The 27,562-nt window shown below is 40.9% G+C and overlaps 1 protein-coding gene and 1 long non-coding RNA gene across 7 annotated transcripts in view; one reads left to right on the top strand and one right to left on the bottom strand.

Moving 5' to 3' along the window:
* The window catches only part of evi5b (ecotropic viral integration site 5b), an 86,829-nt gene extending 64,940 nt beyond the window's left edge, over positions 1–21,889 (bottom strand). For 3 of the 6 annotated variants that reach the window (XM_015962316.3, XM_015962318.3, XM_054749638.2), the window contains exons 1-2: positions 21,648–21,888; positions 7,448–7,680 (exon numbers count right to left, since the gene is read on the bottom strand). In XM_015962316.3, coding sequence (XP_015817802.3) covers positions 7,448–7,599 — 152 coding nt within the window. In that variant the 5' untranslated portion in view covers positions 7,600–7,680; positions 21,648–21,888. Of the gene's footprint in view, positions 1–7,447; positions 7,681–11,938; positions 12,828–21,647 lie in introns of those variants that run through there. The other 3 variants (XM_054749639.2, XM_015962320.3, XM_015962317.3) reach the window with 3 other exon arrangements.
* Positions 21,890–22,751: 862 nt separating this feature from the next.
* LOC139063436 (uncharacterized) lies at positions 22,752–24,749 on the top strand. The gene is made up of 2 exons (XR_011516795.1): positions 22,752–24,204; positions 24,320–24,749. It is a non-coding gene; the product is annotated as an uncharacterized lncRNA (long non-coding RNA).
* Positions 24,750–27,562: the final 2,813 nt, after the last annotated feature.

Here is a 27,562-nt window from a genome sequence, read left to right as displayed (position 1 = left end):
ATAGAACTTTCCGTGTCTGTGACACCTCTGGAGAAACACAGACTGATCCGCTGTCCAAATGCTGTCATCGTAGCTGCGCATTCCCCACCCATCTTTTTGCGCTAAAGAACTCCAACTCTCCTGAACACTACTCAGTTCAAAAGACAAACACCATTATTCTGCTGGCTTATTTACTTATTTTAACTGGTGTGGGTTTTCACATAAAAGATGTTGCCAGACCAAAATATTTTTTCCATTATGCTAATTAACTCAACCGCGTGAAAACGCAATGTGTTTTGCGGTCCCCCAAACGGTTGCTCGTGGAGACCCGGGGATTCGTGGACTCCGGTTTGAAGACCCCTCTTTAGTGATTAAAACCATGTTCCTTGTTTCTATCTGTAGTACATAACAGACTACACCTGCCAATGAAACCATCAAAACAACAACAGAAACTAATGCTTTCCACACACAATCAAACATATTCTACATTCTAGTGAAGAGTAAGCTCACATTTTAACATGTAGTCCTTTCATCATCAGGACTAAAAGAAACTCAGCATGAACATGGAGCTGCTACTGCAGCGTGTCAACACTCTTATTCACCTACTGGCATCAAAAGATAACTTGTTAATATCCCATTCCCTTAATAACTGATCTCTTGAACTCCATGCTGATAAGTACATGTCTCTGTAACAGTTGAGACACTATTATTGTGGTTCCAAACATAACATGATGAGTTTAACTAACATTCCTCATCTAACCAAAGATTAAATTGGCACAAAATGGAAAAACATGTGTTTGGTTGATTATTTCTTTGTACCAACAACATTCCTAGGCTATAACTTATGATGTTGAGAAGCCAGTTCCAATGTCTTTTAATCAAAGCCACATTTGTGAAGAAAAATAATTTGTTGGTAGACCAGCAGCGCCGAGTCTGTGGGTTGAGCCTATGAAAAACAAGCCAAAGCCTTCCTGCCAAACAGCTGATTCTGCTATTGCCTCTTTGAACTTGGTGTTATTTATCAGATGCTTAATGTCTGAAAAAAACTAGACATACTGGCAACTGACTTCCAGCCAACTTTGCAGACTTTGGTGATATGCAAAATAAAAATAATAGTAACATAACTAAGAAATGCCATTAATGTGAAGGCCATTCTGAGTTAGCTAAAGAGAGGCTAAAGCTAGCACCTTCCTCTTTGTATTAGATTTTTTCTTGCCGTTCTGGTCAATCATGTGCCAACAAAACCTAATGTTAAGTTGTTCTCCAAAACCACAGATGCTATTTGAATTTTATTCTGCTGTAAAATTTGAGCTCTGTGTTTAAATGTTCAGAAGCTAGAAGTCTGCACTGAACCTCCCCATCTCTACCTCCACCTGTCTGCTTCATCATACAAACATGGAGGCTGCAGCAAGTTCATTAAATTGTGGAAAATCTTGTGAAACGTAGGATGTTAGCAAAACCCATCCCCATTTTACGAAATGCTGCAACCAACCATGACCATGCTGCCACCATCACAGGATAAGCACCTTAATTTGTTTTGAGTGATCTGATGTTACCTTGAGATGTGTTCATCCTCATAAATGTGTCATTATAACATAAATCACTATTAGTTTCTAATTACTCAGTTATTTCAAGAGAAATAAAAAAATCCTTAAGAATTTTTTGTTGGATGCTCTGGAAGTGCTACAGGTTGTTGCTGCTGGTGATTTTTACACTTGTGAATAAAAGTTTTACCAACATTTTCAGCATAAATATCACTAAAGCCCACAGTAAACTCAGAGGTTTTTTATTTTGTGAAGGTTGTTCATTCAAGGCTCTACAGCTAAAACAAATAAAAAACTCCAAATAGAATTCAACGTGTGAAACATCTCAACTAATAAGCAGGTTTTATAACATCCAGTAGCATGTGTTCACATTAGAGTTGTCAAAAAAATCGATACCCAGATATAAATCGATACTAAAAGTGGTATCTAAATTAGATATTCCATCCCTGTGGTATCGATATTATGGACTATTATACACAGCCTTCTTCAAGTACACCGACACGCACGACAGCCAGATGCCGTAAAGCAACCTCCGCCTCCCAGACAAACAGAAGAAGAAGATGCCGCATGGCTACATTGCAATTTCCCACTCAAGTTGTCTCCAATCCAAGTTTTGTCTGCCAAATAAATACACAAAAACATAAACAGCGAATCTGGGAGGCGCTTCACAGCCCAACTTAATTAGCATACCAAGTCCGACACGTAGTTGTATATTCACGCTTATGTGCTTAAAGGAAAACTCCCGTTTATTGCAACCCGGACTTAATTTCTAGCATGCAGTACGTTTGTTTACTCACGCTGACAACTTTGGTGCTGCTTGGATTCCCCGGGGTATTTAGATCCATCGGCGAATCGCCGTCAGCGTATATCCGTATAACGGGTGCGGACAGGCACCCATGGTGCAGCCTCGAAATAAGACATTATCTGCACCAAAACATCTCAATGTCGAAAGGTTTTGTTAGGAATCATTAACATGATTCCCCTGTTCGTTTGGAGCGAGTCTGGGATTTCTAGGCGTAAACAGACTAGCCGCGGCTAATCTAACCGGCGCTTTAATGACGTCACTACCGTGCGCCAGTCTGTTTTTATTAAGATTACCGGTAGATGTACCTTTGTCCTACTGTGGAGAAATTAGTTTTCTCCCTTTATTGACCAACAGAGTTGTTCAAAAGTACAGAACAAAACATATGGCATTACATCTTATGACAAAAATGCACCTTAAACAGAGTTTAAGCAGCAAAACATCACTCTGCAAATAGTGTATATATAGTGGGACAAATCATGATTTAAAGTGTTAACTTTCACCAGTTTTTGTATGCACGTTTTAAAAAATGCTGATACTTGAAAGGTTTAAGCACTTTATACACTTAATTCTTAACATTTAATTTTTGCAATATAAATTGAGGAATGTTATTTTTGAATAAACTTGTTCGATAAATGGGTGTTTGTAAATAGTATCGAAATCGAGTATCGAGTTTTTTTCCCCAAGTATCGAATCGAGTTTGAAATTTTAGTATCGTGACAACCCTTGTTCACATAATCCAGTAACATTTATCACTGAACAGGAAGGTTAAAGCCGGGCGTACACTGTGCGACTTTTTCACTTTTTTGAGCCGATTTTCCACTCGTGCGAGAATCCACAAGACCGGGGCGAGTTTTGCGCCGAGCATCGTGTAGTATACAGCGGGTTACGAGAGGCGATTAACATCACGTGACCAGCTACCGATCAGCAATCGTGAGCTCGCACAAACTTCTGGCGTGTTTGAAATTTTGCTCGTCCCTCGTGAGGGTATCGCACTGTTGAAGCGGCGCTGCGAGCAGCTGCGACCCAAAAAGTGTCAGAACCGCTCACGGCGCATGCGCAATCCTGCATCAACACCGCTCGTCCGCTGTTTCCCTAATAACACACACTGTTCGTTTTTATGCCAACACGTTTTTTTACTCACAAAGATTGTCAAGAAAGCGTGTTTGTCGTGTTCATGTGAAATTAAACTGATCACAAAACACAGATTTACTTTCTTTATTTCGTTTTCCTCATCCAACCCCCATAAATCCCTGTGTGTCCTCCTGCAGCACTCCCGAAGGACAACAGGCAAAACAAGACAAAAAAGTCTGACGTGTTGAGTAAAAACTGCTATTTTTAGCATATTTTTAGGTCCGACGTGTTGCTACCAGACGTACAGTGTGAGCAGTCAGGTCGCATCCGAGAACTGGGTCGTACAGTGTGAGCACATGACTCGTGAGACCTGCTCTGCGAGGAAGTCGTACAGTTTGAGCTGAAGCTGAGTGCTACGAGTGAAAAAGTCGCACAGTGTACACCCGGCTTAAGAGGCACTAACTAGTCTTAACAAACATCAATTATGCACGGTGCAGTCATCATGAAACAACACACAAACTAAACAAAATAACACAATGTGAACATCTATACATACATACATACATACATACATACATATATATATATATATATATATATATATATGTGTGTGTGTGTGTGTGTATGTATATATAACATAATGGAAGAACTTCTTGACTCATAAAATACACACAGGATAATGAGAAAGGTAAGTATCTGATGTATTTCATCAGATTACAGCATAGGAGCACACAGAACAAAGCAACACAGCTAGCCCCAGCTCCATTAATGATGTATTTAGGGACACTGGGATATATGGCAGTTTACATACAGGCTTTTTGACAGGATCGATTCATAATCTTTATAAATAAGCATCACGATTTGGACATGAATTCTTTTTTTCTGACACCTCTAATAACCATGTAATTAGTGCTGCCATGATTAGTCGATTCGTCATAATGACATTTTATTTTTTTCATCTTGCCTGCTGCGACACCGTTGCTGCTTTCTGCCTTTCTGCTGGAGGCACAAGCGCAGTAGTGGCCATCCAGGTGAGCCATCGAGTTACTGGAAAAAAAAACAAGACATGGCGAGCCGGCAACGGAGCTCAAAAGTTTTGGAGCAATTTCCAAAGTTAAATGGAAAGCACGTACAGAGCAAAATCTGCAAAGTAGAACTCTCCTTTCACGGGAGCACAGCGGTGATGCATGAGCACCTTAAAAGGAAGCATGCCGTGTCAGATAACAAAGCAGGTTAGTCACCTCTCGTTGGCTGCTAATATCAACAGAGAGTTACTTGTATTTATAGCTGTAGCAACAACAGTAATGATGGTGATATCAACGCTAATGATTTATTGTATCCCGCTACGTTACAGTGTTAAAAAAGTGCTCCAATGGACGAGTTTGTTACCAAGCACACCTAAAGACGTCGGCAATCAAACGTTCTGACCGAGGCAATTTTGAACTTGTTAGTGACGGACATAAGACCACTGTTGTTTGATAAGCGATCATCTTGTCTTTATTTTTAGGCACATTACAGCTCACACTTTTAATAAGCTACTCTTTATGCTTGACACAATTAAGGTTGGTTTATGCTTGACGCATCCGCGAGGTCCGCACGGCTCCGCGCGGAAAAGTTGCGTCATTTTAACAACCATGCCCCTCCACCGTGCCTTCGCACGGCCCAGAATTTCCGCAACGCGCACCTCGGAAAATATCTAACCACGCGGACGGACGGACGCGGAAAAACATGGCGGACCGGCAAGAACTAGTATGGCAGAGGTTCGTAAATACAGACATTTGTATGATTCAGCTCTCAGAGCTCACCGTGATCAACATGTTGTTAATAATTCTTGGAGAGAAATAACTCGCACTGTCGGAAAAGACGAGAACGCTGTTAAAAATGCTGAAATGCCGTGTTGTAAACAGTCATTTTTACTTCTACTATGGTGTAGTGTTGGATGCATGCCGTAGAGCTCCATGCTGCCCCCTACAGTTTGGGAGAATATTGGCTCACCGCAGAGACGAGCCGCATGAACCATAAACACTGCGAGTTGTGAAGCGCGTTCCATCCGCGAGCCGCATCACCGCGCGGAAAGTGAATGCGTCAAGCATAAACCAAGCTTTAGTAAACCAATTGCTAAAAGAAACTGGATTAGTCGACTATCAAAATAATCATTTGTGGCAGCCCTGCATGCAATGCCAAACTAACGGTAGTGAAAAGGTTAATATAATGATGTTGCATGAACCACTAAAAATGTTTTGGTTTAAAGTAGGGCCGGGACTTTAACGCGTTAATTACGATTAATTAATTAGAAAAAAATAACGCATTAAAAAAAATTTACGCATTTAATCGCAGCTTGCATTTCAAGCACGGCGGAACCTTTGTCATTGCACGACTTCCTCGTAGACTGAATATCACTGATGCACACAACAATGCACAGTGCTAATAGCTACTAAAACGGAATAAAAACAGAAAGAAGTTGCCTTGCTTGGACTGATGCAGGATTTAGGAAACACGCCCGCTTCATTTCTTAACTTGGAAAAAAAAAAACTTCCAGACAACAACGGAGTCCGTGACGCGGACATTTTTCAGAGATCGTCTCTGCTGCGGCTGCCCGGTGGCACCGGAAACTTTACAAAAGTTGCGGTAAGCTATATTTTTAACATTTACGTAACATCTGTGCAGCGCTGAAAGCACCAGACAGAATAATTCTTTGTCCTAACAGTAGTTTATGAAAAGTAGTCAGACAAACGAGAGGCACCTGGCTGCCGCTGGGAGAACGCTCCGTGTTCTCACTACTCTGTAAACAATCACAGACAACGTATCTTAAAGTGGAAAACAGAAGTTTAAGTTTAAACAGAAACACTCTGAAACTTTTCTGATGATTTTCTAAACAATTCTGTCGGGGAATTATATGTTTCTGAGACGAGTCTCTGTCTAAACATCACATGCATTACTATCATTAAGCAGCGAGGTGTGTTGAAGCTGTCATCAGCTGTCATCGGATGCTTAAGTGCATCAGGGGCAGCGAGGAACGAGAAAGTTGTGATCAGGCTGGAGATCACACCAGATACGCTGCTGCAGGCGTGAATCTGCGGGTCTGCAGCATCCCTTTCTTAACGTGACATCAGGACTTCCCATGTAAGGAAGGTCCGCTCACCTGTTCGTCAGATCATTATTTCCTCGCCATGATCTTTTATCTTCCCATCATCCTCCAGTCATCCAACTGGAACCAGTTAGTGTTCCTGATCATTCTCAGAATATGCCATGCCTGCTCTGGTGTTCATTTAAGTCCTAGATCATATTTGTGCCTGTTCTACTGTCATTTTGAAGGATTATTATTTATATGTGTGTTTTTACTACATTATGAGTAGAAATGCTAATAAAAACTCCCAATTATACAAACAAGTGAAACTGGAAAAATTAGTATCTGGTGCAAAGTCAAATTTATTTCAGTCATTCAACTAGACAGAGAGACTATTTAAAGGCTCAGGAACCCTTTGCAGGTGTTTTCTATTTGCAATTATAAATTTTAGTTGATTTGGGTTTTGTTTCATATCACACAGTGACGTTTGAATAATTAAAATGCATTTCTTTATTAAAAGCTTTAGTTTACAGTAATAACCATGTCTAATGTTTGATTCTCTGTCTCATAATTTTAATTAAAAGTTTTACTTTGAGAGCACATTTTCCTGAACGATTAAAATGCGATTAATTGAGATTAATTAATTACAAAGCCTGTAATTAATTAGATTTAAATTTTTAATCAAGTCTCAGCCCTAGTTTAAAGCAGTTTAAATATGGCAGCACTTCACTTGTGTCTTGGATGCCCTCAGACAAGCGGTTAGCTCATGAGTCAAAAGACGTGAAAGCAATTTCTCCAAACAAAGGCTGTTCAGGATGTTTTCTATTACAGTTAGGACAGCTATTATTTATAGGATTGACATAGGGCTGGACAATTGAGCAGGCTGTCTTCTCCTTTGTTTTATACATAACACCAAATATGGGATTTAATTCACACGCTTCTATCTTATAAGCTAGAAGACACATAAGAACAATCTCTTACCTGTTTTGCTCTTCAAGCTTAGCGAGCAGCTCCACATCATCAGGACTAAGCTGTGATGGAGAGGAGGGTGAGAGGGCAGGCGAGGACAGAGACGTGGAGGAGGATGTAGCAGGAGTCTGTAGGGATGTGGGCGGGGCCACCTGGCTAGCCATCTGACTGACTGTGAGGGAGACAGAGTTCTTCACCCATGAGAGAGTTGAACTCAGCTTTCCAGCAACCTTGTCTGTCGCCACCTGCAGAAGACAAAGATTATTTAAAATAACACTGAACCTCTATGAGTATATGTTATTTCTCTGGTCAGCATGAATCGGACATTTAAATCTGCCTCTCTGACCTGAAAATCAGTGTCTGTGTTTAATAATATATTTTATTTAAAAGTAATTTTTAGGACACCCAAGGTCACTTTACGTTTACAAAAAAATTAAATGTACAAAAAATTCCAATTTTGATAAGAGCATCTCTGAATCCCTGCATTCACGGGGAGCCACAAACAACAGTTGTGTCAAAATGCACCCGCAGTTGGTTTTGTACGGATCAATACAGCTGCTAAGTTGACATTCTGCTTTGGCAAATCAGTTTGTCTCTTTCTGATACCTAAATCAATACATTGAATGGCCTGTTAGCCTTCCAGTAAACGTTTGTTGAGTAAGTGCTGAATACAGATGGGATGTTTAGTCTTTTTTTTTTTGTTTTTTATTTAATAAAATTAGATAACCCATCTTCAACAACATATTTGCCATGCATATTTATTTTATCATTTGATGGAAAACAGGACTTTATTTTCAATCAGATTCAGTGCTGTAAATAAATATTAGAACCCTCAGGATTTCTTTTGTTTTCACTTTTTCTGTCACTTAAATGTTTCAAATCAACAAACTAATTTTACTATCAGACAAAAATAACTTAAGTAAATAAAATAAAAAGTCATCTTCAAATTAACTCATTCACTGCCAATGAAGTCGTCATTTGCATTTTTTTTAATGTGTGGGCGTCGGAACGAGCCCCCGCACCGTGTGACCAAACATCCCAGCTCTAAAGCTAATTTTCATCCATGTACGCCACACGTCACATGATCAGGAAGCAGAAAATCCATGTGTTAGGAGATCGTTTTGGACCGCTGCTGTAAAAAAAAAAGTGAGGCGTGAACCGGAAAAGCTTCTGACGATCACAATTCGACAACAGATAACGAAAGAACCGATGATGCTAGAAACATACGGATTCTTCCTGATGTAAGAGGTGAGTCTAATCTTTGTTTTGGTAGATTTGGCATCAACATCATCCTAGCACGCAACGTTCTGAGTCTTAAAAAAACAGTAAAAATGGTGAAAACTGCTGGCAGTGAAGAGCTTTACCGCACAAAACAACTGGCAGTGAATGAGTTAAGATTTCATTCAGTAAGGGAAAAAATCAAATCAACCTGGTCCTATGTGACAAAAACAATCCGTTCCACTGTTAAATCGTCAATTTAACTGTATACACATATGACCAGCTCAGTGGCCTAGTGGTAGAGTGTCCGCCCTGAGACTGGGAGATCAGGGTTCAATTCCTGGTCGGGTCATACCAAAGACTTAGAAAAAAATGGGACCCAATGCCTACCTGCTTGACACTCTGCATTACGGGGTTGGATTGGGGGGTTAAACCACCAAATGGTTCCTGAGCGCGGCTGCGTCTGCAGCTCACCGCTCCCCCAGGGGATGGGTCAAATGTGGAGAACAAATTTTGCACACACATCAGTGTGTGTGACAACTAATGGGACTTTAACTTTAACACATATGTTTGAAAGTTGAGTTCAGGTTCACTAACAACACCCAGGGTGGATTATTGCCAGACTTGTAGATCACATAAATAACTTTGTTACATCTTCAATAAAACCAGACAGCAAACATGAACTAAAATAAAAGGTCTGAAAAAGCAACACACAGTAAAGAAATTGAAGAACAAAAAAACCCAGAATATCATCTAAGACATGGTGAGTCTCAACGAGTTTTTAGCCAGAATAGGCCAAACCTCTGTCGGTCAAAAGCAACTCAAAGACCCAACTTGCAATTGTCCAAAAACATACTGGTGATCAAGTTTTCTGAGAAAATACTCTGTGGGTGAATGAGACATGCATGAGAGCGTGTGGAGGGTCAGGTACGTGTGTCTCATGCCCGTGTGATAGTTGGCAGCCCTGGTGAAAGCAGGATGGTATGAAGTCATTTCCAGTCATGTTTGTAAATATCACTATATTGTGAATAATGTGCTGCAGCTGAACCTTGATTTAAAACAAATCATGAATTGAACTGAAATCTCAATTTCTACTAGAATAACGATCACAATTCAATCTTTTCCTGAAATTGTTCAGTCCTAGTCAAATAAAGGTGTTTAAAAATATTTTTCAATAATTATCATTATCAATATGATTATTTTTAATCGATATGCTTATTTTCTATATCGTCCAGCCCTACATCTGACAGATCCTGACTAGTGTTCTTCTCTCTACGTTGCTAATCGTTAGCATCAGTAGTAACTGTATTGTTACATCCTGGTTTGGACAAAAGCATCTGCCAAATAGATAAATATAAACACAAAAAAAAACTAATACAGAAGAAAACCATAAGGAGAGTAACGTCCAGCAACGGTCAGTTTAGGTTCAGTCTGACCTTTCAACATCTATTCAACATCTGGTCAGAAAGGAGACACAACACTGCATGTGTTCCCTTTAAATGAGCCTGCCTTCATACCAGCTGGGGCTCACAGACTCTGCAAGCCTGAAAGTTAAACAATAACTTTCTTTCCCAAGGTCCCATCTGTCTCCTCCAACAAAAGAACTCCAGCTCCGATCAGTTGATAAAATCAAGAATAATTTCCTAAATCGATATGAACTTCTTCCATGACTTATAATCTAGATAATCATTAAATAAACATTTGTTTATTACTACTTATTACAATCATATTATAATGAAATGCTTCATTAATCTGTGCTCAATGGATGAAATGTCATGTTATGTCTACCACTGCAGTGTGTTCAGCATGTTTATACGACGAGGTCCTCACACCTGCATTCACACAATAACAAGTACGGTTAAGTTAAACTCCAACACATAACTTGCCCTTTTAACCAGTCAGAACATCAGGTATCAAAGAAGGTGTGTTTTTGAGTTGTCTTGGTAACATCTCCCAAGCTGTCAGCCTTTGATTGGCTGTGCAAATCATAACATCAAAACCTTAAAACTGGATCATGCTGAGTGATTCGTTAGTTCTAGAGAAAGCTTCAGACCGGCCACCTGTCGCAACCTCTTTAACCATCAAAGATTTTGACACGTCGTCAAAACCTTTTTGCACCTACAAAGCTGAGACAGCGAAACAGTTCCTACAGAACAAAGCTGATATTATTATTAGACTCCTTAAGAGTCCTCCAGACGCACGGTTCCATCAAGCTGTCGTGACCCGAGACATCTCTGGACTGAAGAGAGGGTCTCTCAAAATGGGTGAAGTAGACATGGTAAATGGTAAATGGCCTGTATTTGATATAGCGCCTTCTAGAGTCCTGGAACCCCCCAAGGCGCTTTACAACACAATCAGTCATTCACCCATTCGCACGCACATTCACACACTGGTGGGGATGAGCTACGGTGTAGCCACAGCTGCCCTGGGGCGCACTGACAGAGGCAAGGCTGCCGAGCACTGGTGCCACCGGTCCCTCCGACCACCACCAGCAGGCAAGGTGGGTTAAGTGTCTTGCCCAAGGACACAACGACAGCGACAGACTGAGCGGGGCTCGAACCTGCAACCTTCCGATTGCGGGGCGAGCTCTTAACTCCTGTGCCACCGTCGCCCCAGACATGACAAATTGTGTCTGATGCGTTTATGAAAGATAACAACTTCATAGTTTAGCGCAAACTAAATTATTTTTCATCCGGAGACGCCGCTCTCCGAGATTCGGAAGTTCTGACCTACATCACATTGACACATAGCCTTCATCACCTTTAGCTCCATCCAATCACAGAAAATCCTTAGTTCATTTATCATGTTATAATTGTAATAAAATAATTTCTTACTTTTATGAACCTGACTCTTTTCAAAATCAAAACGAAGTGTGTATAATTACTTAATAAAGCAAAAATCCTAGAATCTTCTGATTAAGCTCTATAATCTGATATTTACAATAAAGATCAAGCAAGGTAATGTTTTATATTTATATAGAATATCACATCTTTCTGGTCATAAGTACAAATAAATAATTCATTTGCCACCGCTACAGGAGCAAATACGTCTCCACAGCATGATGGGTGATCCTTGTTACCGGCGGCAACAATTGAGCAAATAAATCACAATACTATATTGCCTTTTAGCAATACAATCAACTAAAACACAAAGACAAACAAGGGACCTGATCACTGGTCAAAAAAGAGACTACAACCATATAACAGCACTAAGTATTATCATATCTGATAAATGAGTAAGACGAAATATTTCAACTGTCTATTTTTGAACATGAAACAAACAAACCTCATACGACAGCAAAGTGAATGCAAGCAGTCATGTATATGTCCCTACCACCTGCATTCTCAAAAAATCCCCATCTTCAGGTTTCATCTAGTTTCCAACAGAAAACCTAGTATTTTGTGTAGTTATTATTTCCATGACAGAAGAGCTTTGAATGCATGGGCTGAAAAATGGAAGACTCAGACCTTCACCCAACCTAACTCACTGCTGTGGTCATGTGCCGATCATTCAAGCAGTAAAGGTCAAAGTGCTGCAGAAAAGATAGGCCTTGATTAAATCAGCACTAGAAAGTGAGTGGCTGTGTTCAGCAGTAATGTTCACCTCAAACCCTGAAAAGATAAAGGCCTTGTTTTCAACTGAGCTCCGTCTGGAGTTGAAAATGTCCAACTGCCCCAGTAAGAAACGTGACTAAATAAAGTATATTTTTAAATATCAGTGTTAAACAAAAAAACAAAACAAAAAACGGCAAAGAAGAAGACAAAAAAGATGAAAATAAAAACACTAAATGTAGTAAAAGACTGAACTAAGAATGTACTCTATAAATATTAGGGATGAACGAGTACACCACTATCTGTACCTGTTCAACCAACTAAATTATCTGTATCTGTACTTGGAATGGGCGTGGCATAACCTGGAAGTGGGCGTGGTTTAACCGGAAGTGGGTGTGGTTTACATCAATACATTATTTTAAGTCTGAAATTAATATGGAATGATCAGAAGTTGATATGTGTATTGTTTATTTGAAAACTATTTACAGAGCAGCCTCAGAATTGAGATTAAATATTTTTGATCACAATAGTAAAGGAACTATTACAGAACAAGTGTTTCAATAAAATCAGAACATTAATATTTGAGTGCATGGATTAACGCATCTGAACTCATGCAGTAGGAACTAGGAAATATGAAATGCTAGAACCAGACACAACTTTACATATATATTTTTTATTTTAATTTGATTAAACTCATTTTTTTCTTAACGTTCTTGGCATTTTGCACCACACAAAGTTAAACAAAACAATGTTGATTAAGGTGTGTGTGTCTGAGAGAGATAGAGAGGGTGAGAGGGAGAGAGATGGAGTTAAAAAAATAAAAAACCCGACCGGAGCGGAGGTAGTGAGTTAATGCAGCACGTCAGCTCTGTCTTGTCAAATGCACATGTACAGTAAGTTACGAAAAAAGTAACTTTAAATATTAATCTGAAAAAGAGGCGAGCTGAAGGAAACCTAGGGAAAACTGAAGAAACGTGAGCAACAGTGAAGCAATCACAGCGAGATCCGTTACTGTCTGTGTGTGTGCGTGGATGAGCCGGACGGACTGCACTCCCAGCCGGCTAGAGAGTTTTGTGTGTAGGGAGGGGCGGGCGCTCTATGTGACTGGCCAATCACAGAGCGTGAAGACAGTCAGTTACCCAATGAGGATTTTCCTTCAGCACAATTACAGATATTTCCGAGGTTTACTCGTCTCATGCTCGTATTCGTGAAAAATGCTTTATCCGTACCGGATACTCGTCTGAAACGAGTATCCGGCTCATCCCTAATAAATATGGAGACAAATTATTTGCATTCCCTTCCTGTGCTCATTGAAACGTGCTGATTCCAGACAGACAGTAATAATGTGGGGCAATTTAGAACAGCTTTATCTGTATTTAAAGGTTCTTAATGCCCAACCCTAAAGTAAAGCATGAACTAGTCTAGCCTTTAATGAATTCTTGCCATCAGAAGGCCATTCTCTGTCAGACGCCACTGTGCAGGTGGCTTTAAAAGACACTCCCTCAGGCGAATCGAGCCATGCCGAGTCGGGGCACAGACTATAAATCCTGGATGCAAGGGTTGTTGCGGCTTTTGTAGAGCAAAGAGCTGAAAGGGGCCCTGGCATGCAGAATGCATGGTTAATGAAGCAAAAGGGCCTTGTTGAAAAAATAAGTAAATAAAAAAGCACCTTCTAGTAGGTTGGGGAAGTGAAACAGAACCGAGATGTTTTTCACATCTCATTTTGGTGGGCAGAAACACATCAAGCTGTATTAATTACTTGAGCAAGAATAAAGGTTTAAGCTTATTATCTGTTTCACTTGCCGTGTTTCATCTTGTGACACTGAGAACAATCTTCTCTGGTCTCACAGTGCTGATCACTTTAGGGAAAAGCCAACAACTCGGCTGCACACGAGGACAAAACGCTGGCTTTTCTGACAATAACACACTCCAGCTAACACGGAAGGGTCTTCCTTTTGTATTTTCAATTATTTAAGCAGAACTATTTTTCTGACTTATTTTCTTATTGCTAAACAGCATGGTAAGTTTGACGTGTGGCTAAAACCATTGTAATTTAACTTTAGAGGTCAAAGATCAGCCTTCCAGAACTGCGCTGCTCTGGGTGGCTGCATGTTGGAGTAGCTCTGATGACTACATGTAAGTTTTGCCTTTTCTTGGGCATTTTTCTTCTAGTTTCTCAAGCAAAACTGTATTTTTTGGACACTTGACTTTTCTGTTTCTGGTGCTGTGAAGCTTAGAGGATTTTTACTGCTATTTTTTAGCTTTTTTCACTTTTTGAGCATTTGTTATGATGCGTAACAGATGTTTACAATCGGGAGCAGCTGATTAACATTGGAAAGGCTGAAATAATACCTCAACTGAAGCCACAAATCCCAAATGAGCTCAAACGCAAGAAGCGTGGGTGCAGAGCGGGAGCAAAACGGAGACAGAGAAAGAGGAAATTCAAACCACCTCTTCCATCGATCATAATGGGCAATGTGAGATCACTGGCCAACAAGATGGAGGAACTCCAAGCCCTTTCAAGGACTCGGCCAGAGTTTCGGCAATTTTGGAACTGCTGGAGGAGATAATGCAAAGAAGGATTCTCCAGAGAATCAAGAAAATGATGGACAACCCTGAGCATTCTCTTCACAAGACTGTCCGACAACGGAAGTGTCTTCAGTCAGAGGCTTCTTCAGTTTCGTTGCAACACCGACCACTACTGGAGATCCTTCCTGCCAACAGCCATTGTGATATACAACAACTCTTTGATGACTTGATTATTATTATTATTCTGAGCTACTACAGCAATCAGTTTCCCTCTGGGATTAATAAAGTATTTTTGAATTGAATTGAATTGAATTGACAAGTTCCTAACATCACTACAATGTCCAATCTGTAAGACACAGCATAAAAGCAATAACAAAAATGTATTAACAACAATAATTCATATAGCAGTTTTTATTTTCACCTAGGAATGAGCCTGTTAAGAGGCGTTGATGATCGTACGCCATCACACCAGCTGTGTTTTTACCAAAATACACTTTAGCCTCTCAAAAAATACCGTTCAATGGAATAAATGTAAATATATAAGTAGAAGAACAAAGTAAACTTTTGACAAATATATTAAATAAAATAACCAATAAGCCATTTGCATAGGATAGTGATCTTTGTGAGGTTTCAGTCAAGGGCTGAAATAATTAAAGGATTCATATTATTTGATGACAAATATCCTCAAGGCTAAATTATTATACTTAATGCTTTGTTTAAACCACATAACTGCACACTGACCACGTGTTTCACAGGGACTGTAATTACCTCAATAGTTCACCACAATAGCAACGTCAACAACTTTGTACAAATGACTAATGTGTTTCTGATTAAAACTCTGCAGACACATCAGTCTTTACGAGACCACAGGGCATTTCTCAATCTACAAACATCACTAGAAAGAAAAAAAATAAGAAAACAGAGCAGTGTCGGTCTGTGTGCTCAGCTCTGTCGAAACTTAACATTTAAAAAGAATATTTGCAAATGTTTCAGTGAAATAAGTTAGCTTTACCCATAGGCTTATTTGCAATTTCCTTATAAAAAGGAGTCATCCGAGTTAATACCTCAACCTGAGCGGAAGCCTTCATCCTACATGTATGTTAGAAAATCAGATTTTTGAATGAAGTGCGTTCCACTCAGCGATGGTAGGTGGCAACATACGCCCTGTTGCGCTGGCATTCTTCTGGTTATCTTATAGCAACAAAAATAGTAAACAAACGGTGGTGGAAGTGAAGCAGATAAAGTAAAAACAAGGGATGCACAATGGCTGAAGGAATGGACGACAACAACGTTGCAGCACAGCCTATTTGGTACGTACTGTCCTGTTTGATGGCGTTACACACCAGAGTCTTGTGGCGATGACATTATCAGAAGACCGCTTCTGCGTTCTCGTCACTTCCTGGAGGAGGAGTGGCCAGGCTGATCACAGCTCGGCAAAGCTGGGATGTTGTTAACATGCGATACCTCCGCTCGATTAAGAATGCTCCAATTCAGTTTGACTTCAGCTGGACTAAAGTGTTTACCCAACTTCAGTCAGATGGAGTCTGAGACAATAATTCAGTTTTCTGATGCAGCATAAAAATGCAAATGTCAGGGTTCGCCTTGAGTTTTACCAAAGGCTTTATGTTTGATAAACCACGCTAAACAGTTTACAAATCAACAACTACGATGTTCTTGTGTGAACTGTGCTATTGAAAAGGGGTTTTGCACTGCTGCATTTCAATATTAGTCATGATGGTGGTACTCCACGAGACTAGTATGCTCTGAAGCGGCACTTGGTATAAAAAGCTTGATAACACTGGCATGAAAGAAATACTGCACATGCAAATCATCTGCTGGTTATTGTTATGGAATACTGTCCTGCTTTATTATTTAGATCTACACAGAAACGAGGGGCCACAGTTACGCTTTCATAACAGCAGAAGGTCCTGATAAATGTCTCCTCTGACCTGACCAGTTCTAGTCTCAATGATCTGAATTAGACACACTACATGTGCATCTGTCGACCTAGGTCGATCTAAAGTAATAAGCTGGGAGCTTTTATCCTAGTTTACATGTATGTTAGAAAAGGTTCTGTGGCGGAGCACTAGTGTTGTCAGAATAATCGATACCTAGTAGGGATGGGTACCTTTGACATTTGAATCGATCCGGTACTAATTACCGGTACCTACAAATCGATACCGGTACTTAACGGTACCAATTTTCGATACTTTTGAGTGTTTATTATTTTAATTCTCTTTTATAATTAAATATATATTTTTCTCAATATATAATCATATTTGATAAATATCACGATAAACAACATAAAACTGTTTGTATTTTAACATCATCCTTGTAGTTTTATAAGCTGATAATTAAACTGAAGCAAACATCTTTACTGTGAACTAAAGTTACTGTGTATCTTCATTCCTTTTGCCGTCTTTTTTCATTTGATTTTTCCTACTGGGAAGTTAGAATTTCCGAGGAGAAAGCGAACGCACCATTAGCTGATAACAATGGTAGCAATGGAAGCTAACATATCAAGCTAACGATATCTTAAACAGTTTATTTAGCTGCTGGAGCAGATTTAAACGATGATGCCTCACACTTAGATCGTTGTCACTGGTTTCGTCTTCACCCAATCACCCGTCGCATTTAGTAAAGTGAAGCCAAACTTTAGAGCGCGTTCATGTTGTTCTAGTCGGAAATTCGGAGTTCCGAGGAGAAAGCGAACGCACCATTAGCGAAATGGAAGCTAACATATCAAGCTAATTATATTTACCTACCGGAGCAGATTAAGATGAGGATGTCTCACTTAGATAGTTGTCGCTGGTTTCATCATCACCCAGTTACCCATCACATTTAGTGAAGTGGACCCAAGCTTTAGCGTGCGTTCTTTCTACCATGCTGCTCTGTTTACAACTGGTTCACAGCAAGCGACGACAAAACGCTCTTGCGCATGCGCAGCTGTCTTGGCAAGTTATCGTTATGATGGACGGGTACCGAAACGAGGCACCGTTTGAAATGACGTGAATCGGTGCTCGGTCGGTACTATGGAATTCGGTCGGTACCTTAAAAAGTACCGATTTCGGTACCCATCCCTAATACCTAGATATAAATCGATGCTAAAAGTGGTATCTAAATTAGATATTCCATCCCTGTGGTATCGATATTATGGACTATTATACACAGCCTTCTTCAAGTACACCGACACGCACGACAGCCAGATGCCGTAAAGCAACCTCCGCCTCCCAGACAAACAGAAGAAGAAGACGCCGCATGGCTACATTGCAATTTCCCACGCGAGTTGTCTCCGATCCAAGTTTTGTCTGCCAAATAAATAAACAAAAACATGAACAGCGAATTTGGGAGAAGCTTCACAGTCCAACGTAGTTAGCATACCAAGTCCGACACGTAGTTGTATATTCACGCTTATGTGCTTAAAGGAAACTCCCGTTTATTGCAACCCGGACTTCATTTCTAGCATGCAGTACGTTTGTTTACTCACGCTGACAACTTTGGTGCTGCTTGGATTCCCCGGCTATTTAGATCCATCGGCGAATCGCCGTCAGTGTATATCCATATAACGGGTGCGGACGGGCACCCATGGTGCAGCCTCGAAATAAGACATTATCTGCACCAAAACATCTCAATGTCGAAAGGTTTTGTTAGGAATCATTAACATGATTCCCCTGTTCGTTTGGAGCGGGTCTGGGATTTCTAGGCGTAAACAGACTAGCCGCGGTTAATCTAACCGGCGCTTTTAATGACGTCACTGCCGTGCGCCAATCTGTTTTTATTAAGATTACCGGTAGATGTACCTTTGTCCTACTGTGGAGAAATTTGTTTTCTCCCTTTATTGACCAACAGAGTTGTTCAAAAGTACAAAGCAAAACATATGGCATTACATCTTATGACAAAAATGCACCTTAAACAGAGTTTAAGCAGCAAAACATCACTCTGCAAATAGTGTATATATAGTGGGACAATTCATGATTTAAAGTGTTAACTTTCGCCAGTTTTTGTATGCACGTTTTAAAAAATGCTGATACTTGAAAGGTTTAAGCACTTAATAAACTTAATTCTTAATTTTTGCAATATAAATTCAGGAATGTTATTTTTTGAATAAACTTGTTCAATAAATTTGTGTTTTTAAATAGTATCGAAATTGAGTATCGAGTTTTTTTCAAGTATCAAATCGAGTTTGAAATTTTAGTATGGTGACGACCCTACGGAGCACACCTGAGGCTGACTGTCAATTAGCAGAAGGTGCTTGATAAGCACAGACGATGGAGGCGGAGGGGGAGACTGAAAGGAGAGAAGAGTCTGATGGCTCTGAGACCTGGGACTAGCGCTGTGAGAGTGTGGGTCCGACCAGGAGAGCGAAATCCTGCAAGCTGTGTGGTCTGAGTGGTGTGGGTGAGCCCGGTGTAGCTGGTGTAGAGCTACAAGTTTATTCCACTCGGGTAAAGTAGGTGGTGACATGCGCCCTTTCATGTCGGCATTCTTCTGGTTAGCTGATAGCAACACAGATAGTAAACAAACACTGGCGGGAGCGAAGCAGACAAAGTTAAAACGGGATTTGTACAACGGCTGAAGGAATGGACAACACTGCAGCGCAGCTTATTAGGTGCGTACTGTTCTGTTTGATGGTGTTACACGTGTTACTTATTGGCAATGATGTTATCAGAAAACCGCTTCTGTTGTCTTGTCACTTCCGGACGTTACCAGTTTCAGCTGGACTGAACCGTTTACATGCAGATGCAGTCTGCCTCATGATCCGGGTGCTTCAGCACAGTTAGCTCTGAGCAAGACCAACACATTTACACAATCAGTCTATTTAGGGCAATAGTTTAGTTTTCTGATGCACATGTAAACACACCGACCAACAGCCGAAAAGGAAGTTTTTATTGAAAAAGCCATGAAGCCAACTAGAAAATGGTAGTAAACTCAGGTGTAGAAATGCTGCTCATTACAGCAATGTAAATAACAGAAACTAGCAGATGCTTTTCAGCCAGAGGTTGAAATGAAACTTGATTTTTTTAGTCAAATGATAGGCTAAACAGAATCCCTAAAGGCTCACCAATATTTCTGTTGAGTAAAATGTAATATTAAATATTTAAAGCAAAACATTTACTTTAGATGAAAATTACATTAATTATATTCATTCATCTGGCATTCTTCACTTCTTTTACTGGATACTTTGGTCAAATGGCTGACGTTTACCAAAAAGAAAACTTCTCCAGACTTCTAAGAAAATATTCTGTGGATTTACAAGAAAACTTTGCGTTTCTTTTTTGGAAAATGTGTCATATTATATCTGGTGTAAAAAAAAAATTACCGAAGCACTTCAGAAAACAAACATGACATCAGTGGTCAGACATGATGGTGGTAGTATAATGGTCTGGGGCTGCGCAGCCTCTTCAGGATCGCAACCAATAGCTTTAACTGATGGAATAATATTCTGTTTTCTACCTGAAAGTTAGAATGTCTGGTCATTGACCTTAAGCAGGCCGTTTAAGATTGAAACCCCTCCAGTGGGACTGAATAAAATAGGAATGTAAGAAAATATCGATATAGCAATATATCGCGATATTATATCGATGTTCAAAAGCTGTGTATCGATTTTTTTGTAAGAATTTACGTGCAAACATTTGTGTATTTTCTTTTCTTTTGATGCAAATCAAATGCCGTCCGCTAGTCAGCAGTAGGGTGCAATGGAGTTTGTTTCCACCACTGAAATGTAAATCCCTCTATTATGGTTCAGATACCTCATGTTAATCGTGTTAAGTACCAGTTTGGACCATTTATTGAATTTTCCTATAATAATTTTAGTCTTAAAAAATCGCTATAATTGTCCGACTGAATGGCAAATATCGTGATATATCGTATCGTCTCCCCTGTATCGTGATAAGTATCGTATCGCCAGAATTTCACCAATACACATCCCTAGAATAAAACAATTCTGCAAAGAAGAGGTGGTCAAAATTCCTCCAAAGTGATGTGAAGGACCACCAGTTAAATGTGACTGTTGCTGCCAAGGGGGTGATGACTTTATCACATAAGGTCAGGTTAGTCCACATAGTCTTTTCCTCTCATCATGCATTTTGTACTTTTTTGTTATCGTTTTTACATTTTGCATTTGACAAATACAGAATTTACAGAGGCTTCAGCTGTCTAATATTTACATTATTTGCTCATCAGAAACCTACAAATGTAACAAAGAAAGCAAAAACTGAAGAAATCTGTGAGGAGAATACTTTCCCACAGCAAGCCATAAAACCACAAAAACAAACAAAAGATGTAGCTTCAGAAAATCACATGTACTCCTGCAGTGATCAGCCAGCAGAGAACATTTCTTTGAGCAGCTTTGGAGGAGTTACCCCTTACACAACATCCCAGGTAGCTGAGGTTTAAATCCTCTGCTTATGCTACACATCCAGCTCCAGTGAGCTCTCCAAAACATCTTGATTCATTCACAAACAACAGACGCAGGAGCTCGGCGTTAGCCGAAGCTCGGGTTCCTTATATGGCTCTCTGCTGCTGCAAGCAGAATTGAGGCTTTAGCATCAAATTCAGCATCAGAGTAGTTCCAGAAAACTTTGATGTCGAAGACTTGCACGACACTACATCATTAAACATCAATACCTAGAGCTTTACCAACAATGTGATCGCTAGGTGTTTTAATATAGTCGTCAGCTCGAGTGTTTTATTACGAGCTCAACAGTTAACATTTGCGACACAACTAAGAAGCTGCCTGGCAAACTAATACGACATTCTGGGCGAGACACAAGTAATAACAATCTATATTACTTAGGAACAATGTCACCGCGTTCAAGTTTAACTGGGACTTTGATAACTCTGGGTTAACTTCGAGTTAGCGACCCGCTCCAGCAAATAGACAGAGCCCGAGGAAAAGGGAGAACATTTTTTACCTTGAAGCGTCTCCAACCAGCGCCTGCAAACGTCTCCTTCTTCCCATGCACGGCTATGGGGCCTAACTATCGAGGAGAAAAAATGCCGGCTCGAAAATACTTCACTCGGGTACAAATCAATATTAGCCAACACAACTTGGCCGGTTTCTACCAGAGGGCTAGCCAGCGTTAAGTTAGCCTGCTCCCATTGACTCCTGGGTCCAGCCCATGCAGCCGAAATACGTGTCCACCAGTATCTGCTACTGTTTACATGCAACGGAGCATGCGCAAATCTGGAGATATACTGCCACCTAGTGGTGGCTCCTCACTATGGATTCAACATGTTTAAAAAAAATTAAATCAAACCTTTTAAAAATGTTTACGTCAACTTCAATGTTCGCACATATTTGACTCTGGCAGTGAAAAACCACACGAGCTTTGCTCCATCGGTCATATTGAGACATGCGATCTGACACAAATAAATACTAATTATAATTTAGAATAGAATAGAATAGAATAGAATAGAATAGAATAGAATAGAATATCAAATCAAATCAAATCAACTTTATTTATATAGCACTTTTCATACAAATAATGCAACTCAAAGTGCCTTACAAATTAAAATGGCCCCATAGATCCCACATTCCCATCCCAGCCCCCCTCCCCAAGTATAAAACAATTAAAAATTACAGTTCCCCTCCCGCACCCAACTTCCAAAGTGGACATACAATCACCCGCACCCTCGTCCATGCACACACACACACACGCACGCACACACACACACACACACTTGTGAACACCAGAGGAAACAATAGCCTGAGTTCAGATGGGTCAGGTAATGAACGACACATCATCAGCAGAGCCATCTGCCCTGGCAGCAACAGATCCACGGCAGCAGCCAAGACACATAACGCCCAGTGGCGTAGGGCAGAAACCCCCACCAGTGCCCGGGCACTACCCGAGGAGCGCCCCGGCCGCCGCCGCCCCTGACCACCGGCCCCAAGGCAGAGGGCTCCGCAGAGGAAACACTGGAGGATTTAAGATATATAACATATAAAATAATAAAAGCTAGAATAGAATAGAATAGAATAGAATAGAATAGAATAGCTGTTTGTGAGCCTGGCAGTGTATGACCATCTGATCTACCTGTAGTGCCATCCTGAAGGCAACAAGTCGAACTGGCAATGTGCGGGGTGGTTGGGGTCACCAAGTATTGCCTTTAGTCTTTTATAGGCAGTGAGATCTGGTGACCTCCAGAGAGGGCAGGGAGTAGCCAGTGATTCTCTGGGCTGTGTTTATTCCCTCTGAACAGCCTTCCTGTTTTCTAACGTGGAGCCTGGGTACCACACGCTCAGCGAGTATTTGAAGAAACTCTCCCCTAAGCATTTGTGGAAGGCCAGAAGCAACTTCTGCTCCAGATCAAACCTCCTCAAGATGCGGAGGAAGTGCGGCCGCTGCTGGGCTTTCTTCACCAGGGTCGTGAGTTTGTCTGACCAGGAAAGGTTAGCGGAAATGTTGGTTACCCGAGAACCTCAGTGGACACACCCCTGTGTCTCCTAAAGTCCAAAATAAGTTTCTTTTTATGCAAATACCACCTGGACAGTGGAATTAAAGAAATTATGACAACTTAAACCCATCCATCCGTTGTCAACACCTGCTTGACCATGGGGCTGGGGCTGGTGCTATGGGTCTCCAGGCAAACAGGTGGGGTACATCCTGGACAGGTTGCTAGTCCATTGCAGGGCAACCCAGAGACACACAGGACAAACAACCATGCACACAAACTCTCACACCTAAGGATAATTTTAGAAGAACCAATCAGCCTGACAGTCCTGCTTTTGGACAGTGGGAGGAAGCCGGAGTACCCGGAGAGAACCCCCCACATGCACAGGGAAAACATGCTAACTCCATGCAGAAAGACCTCAGGTTGGGATTTGAACCCAGCCCACAATTTAGACCAAAATGTAAAATAGTCATTACTCTTGTGGTGACTTTCTACATAAAAAAGATATTATACATTGAATTTCTACATTTTCTGACTAACATTGAGACAGTAGAACATCTTTTCCTTTTGTCTTTCAGTTGCTTTGTTTTTGTTCATTTTTCAGTTAAGCTTCATTTAAAAAGTACGGCAACCTCTTGGCATTCATTCAGAAAGCCAGTGTGTAAAAAAGAAAACACAATGTTTTTATTGAGGTTTTGGTTAAAGCATTTGTTTCTTCTTAACCACATCAACATGCCCACCCACCCCAGATAGCCCAACATCGGATCCTTGAAGACTGACTTGTTTCTCCAGTCATTACATTTTATGAAGATGCTGCTCAAAGTAAACAACCTACTTAATTGGCGTTTCCTTAACATGCTTGATTTTGGCCCTCTTTTATGTTGAATTTGTTTCACAGTTGTCACAATCTGCCCCGCTCACTAATCTGCTCTGCTAATGCACAACAGCTGTTCCCAGTTTGTGTTTCAGGTGGGCGTGTCAGAGCCAGCTGCTCCTGATCTCCTGATCAGAGGACCAGGGGTACTTAAGGAGCGGTGTGAAACAACTCCAGTGCTGGTCGATACTCGCCTTTGGGTAACACTAGTTCTGTCTTGAGTTTAAAGCCTCAAATACTCAGCATGTGTTTTTGTCAGTCCGTTCCCGTCAGCCCTGGTCTTGTGTTTTGAACTTCTGCTCATCTTCCACTCAGGATTACTCACCGCTGTCTGGAGTTGTTAATTCCACTACACGTTGCTCACCGTCCCCTGGTCTCCTCGCTCTCTGCCGCTCGCCTGTCATCCTTCCTGCCTGTCACCAATCTTCCCCTCCGGATCTACAGCATTACCTGCCTTCCTGTCTGCCACATGCCCGTTCACGTATCTCTGTTTGGATCCTCAGCCTTGTCTCTGTCGCCGATTGACTTCACCATCCAGCCCCAGTCTCTCTAAGGATTTTAACCTGCCCAGGAAGAAAATCTCCTAAAGCCATTCCTATTTGATTCTCTGGTTCCAGGGTTTGTTTACTGTGAGTTTAATCCCGTTTGTTTTCTCATCCTAGATCGCGGCTTTCCCTGTTCTCGTTTGGAGCAGCGCTTGTAGTTTCATCACGTTCTTTAATAAATATTAGTTGTTATTTACTCACCCCCGTGTCCTCTTGTGATTCTTTCATGTCCTGGGTTAAATATATACCCCAACATGACAACAGTTTTCATTGGTTCACTCTATCCATTGCTTTACACATTTGTCCTGTACCAGAATGTTTCACCTTTTTGTAATTTGAATTGCTTTTATTTTTGATTTATTCAATATATTTACCTTCTGCTGTACCATGTTCAGCGCCTTGGGCTTCCTGACAGGGTTGCGGAAGGTGCTTTATAAATAAAGCTTTGATTTATTTATCAAACCAGGAAAGTCCCGGAAAAGGGTGGCTTGCCACCTCCGGGCGGGGGAGAGGTCCTACCTCAAGTGGAGGAGTTTAAGTATCTCGGGGTCTTGTTCACGAGTGAGGGTAGGAGGGATCGGGAGATCGACAGGCGGATTGGTTCGGCGTCTGTAGTGATGCGGACGCTGAGCCGATCTGTCGTGGTGAAGAGGGAGCTGAGCCAGAAAGCCAGGCTCTCGATCTACCGGTCGATCTACGTCCCAATCCTCACCTATGGTCATGAGCTTTGGGTAATGACCGAAAGAACGAAATCGCGGATACAAGTGGCCGAAATGAGTTTCCTCTGTAGGGTGGCCGGGCTCAGCCTTAGAGATAGGGTGAGGAGCTCGGACATTCGGGAGGGACTCGGAGTCGAACCGCTGCTCCTCCGGATCGAAAGGAGCCAGTTGAGGTGGTTTGGGCATCTGGTCAGGATGCCTCCTGGACGCCTCCCCGGGGAGGTGTTTCGGGCATGTCCTGCCGGCAGAAGGCCCCCGGGTCGACCCAGGACACGTTGGAGAGGTTACATCTCCAATCTGGTCCGGGAACGCCTTGGGGTCCTGCCGGAGGAGCTGGTGGACAAGGCCGGGGAGAGGACGGCCTGGAGCTCCCTAATTGGGATGCTGCCCCCGCGACCCGGACCCGGATAAGCGGAGGAAGACGAAGACGAAGGAAAGTCCCATTGAGATTTTAAAAACTAATTTTCAAGAAAATCCTGGCCAAGAGGCAGCAAAAGTCACAGTTACAAATTACTCAGTTAAACAGTTTTCTTAGAGTTTGAAAACAACATTAATCTTGTCTGCATTAAGGACCAATTTTAACTGCAGAAGTCTTTGTTGGACCTCAATTCTGTAAGGATTAAACAGGGGATGTTCCAAAACAGTGAATGATTGTGTCATCAGCTTCAACAGTTCACTTGTCAAAAACAAAATCTATGCTATTATTTTAGGTGAACGAAAATGCAAAGACTCTATTTGTATACTAAATCAGTTTTACAGGAGTTCAAGTCTAAATACATCAAGGGGAGAAGTTTAAATGTGTTCTCAAAATGTCATTTTGAATTTTTGATTTATTGATTCTTCAGTAGTTATGCTACCAAAAAAAGATCCGTAGAATTAATTTTAAAAGTGTTGTCACGACTCTTTATGGTGAAAATTATTCCAGCCTCCTCCAATGAGTCCAGATGATCCCGGACTAGCCCCCATTATGTTACGGCCTGGTTTGTTGGACTGCAATATAAAGAGGAGGTCTGGACAAATAGTCTGTGTTAATCAATCAATCAATCAATTTTATTTGTAGAGCACCTTCCACAACTTTATCAGAAGCCCAAGGTGCTGAACAGCATCATCAACATTCCCAGTACTTGGGCATAAAAGCAAGATAAAAACATAAAATCATAAAATAACAAGCAAACAATATTACAAATACAGAGAGATAACGGAATAAGACTAATCAATTATAAACAAATGGTGGACAAAAAAGATCAAGCATCCTGGTCAAAAAGAAGAATTAAAACCATAATGTCAGGGCAATTCAAAGAACACTAGCGCTGAAAAGCAATCAAATAAAAATGAGTCTTTAGATGAGACTTAAAGACTGGAAGGGATGGTGCCTGCCTAATGCTCAATGGCAATTCATTCCACAGAGTTGGAGCCAAAACAGAAAATGCACGATAACCCCTCGATCGATATTTCGACTGGGGGACCACCAGAAGTTCCTGCTCGGCTGAGCGAAGAGACCGAGATGGAGCATACCTGTGCAAAAGTGCAGTAATGTAAGAGGGGGCACTGCCCTGGAGGGCTTTGTAAACGAGAGTTAGGATTTTAAATTTAGCTCGGAATTGCACTGGGAGCCAGTGCAGAGTATAATTAAAGAGTGTAATTACTCAAAATGCCTCACCAAAAGGGTGAGGCAAGCAAGAGCTCCGAAAGGTGCCCCCTCAGACTGATCTGAGGGAAACAGGATACAGGAAAACTAGCCTGGCCTGCCAGACTGGTGCTCTGTTTAATTCTGCACAGAGAACCAGTGCTTCCCATAAGGAAGCATGGGGCTGGCTGGTCAGGCTACAAAATAACTACTTAAGGCACTTTACTAATTCAACAAATAAAACAGCTTGTTACATTACAAGTTTGTGAGAAATATTACATATAGGTATGTTTATTTCTATTGTCAACTTATGAACAACTAATTAACAACAAATAAAATGCTGTAGTACCTATGTGATCAATGTTTGATTACTGAAGTGTCTTACCTGAAGTTCATTGTTGAGAGAGAAAAACAATCCTTCTGTTACAAAAATAAAAAATAAAAATCTGAATTTCAGTTCTGGCTTTTCAATTAAAGCATGTTATCCTTTTGTAAAGTACTATAAATAAGTCCAGGGGAAAAATAATGCTCACTGCCTTCTTAAAAATATCTAAAAGAGACATAATGTGACAAAAACAGACCAAAAAATGTAAAAATACATGTGATACACTTAAAGTACTCTCACGTTTCACCTCTTTCTCTCAGAGTTGAACAATGTCTACAGAAA

Source organism: Nothobranchius furzeri, chromosome 16 (assembly GCF_043380555.1).
Source record: "Nothobranchius furzeri strain GRZ-AD chromosome 16, NfurGRZ-RIMD1, whole genome shotgun sequence".
NCBI classification, from domain to species: domain Eukaryota; kingdom Metazoa; phylum Chordata; class Actinopteri; order Cyprinodontiformes; family Nothobranchiidae; genus Nothobranchius; species Nothobranchius furzeri.
The sequence above is the reverse complement of the archived record's forward strand: the minus strand, read 5'-3'. Positions and strand labels throughout refer to the sequence as shown.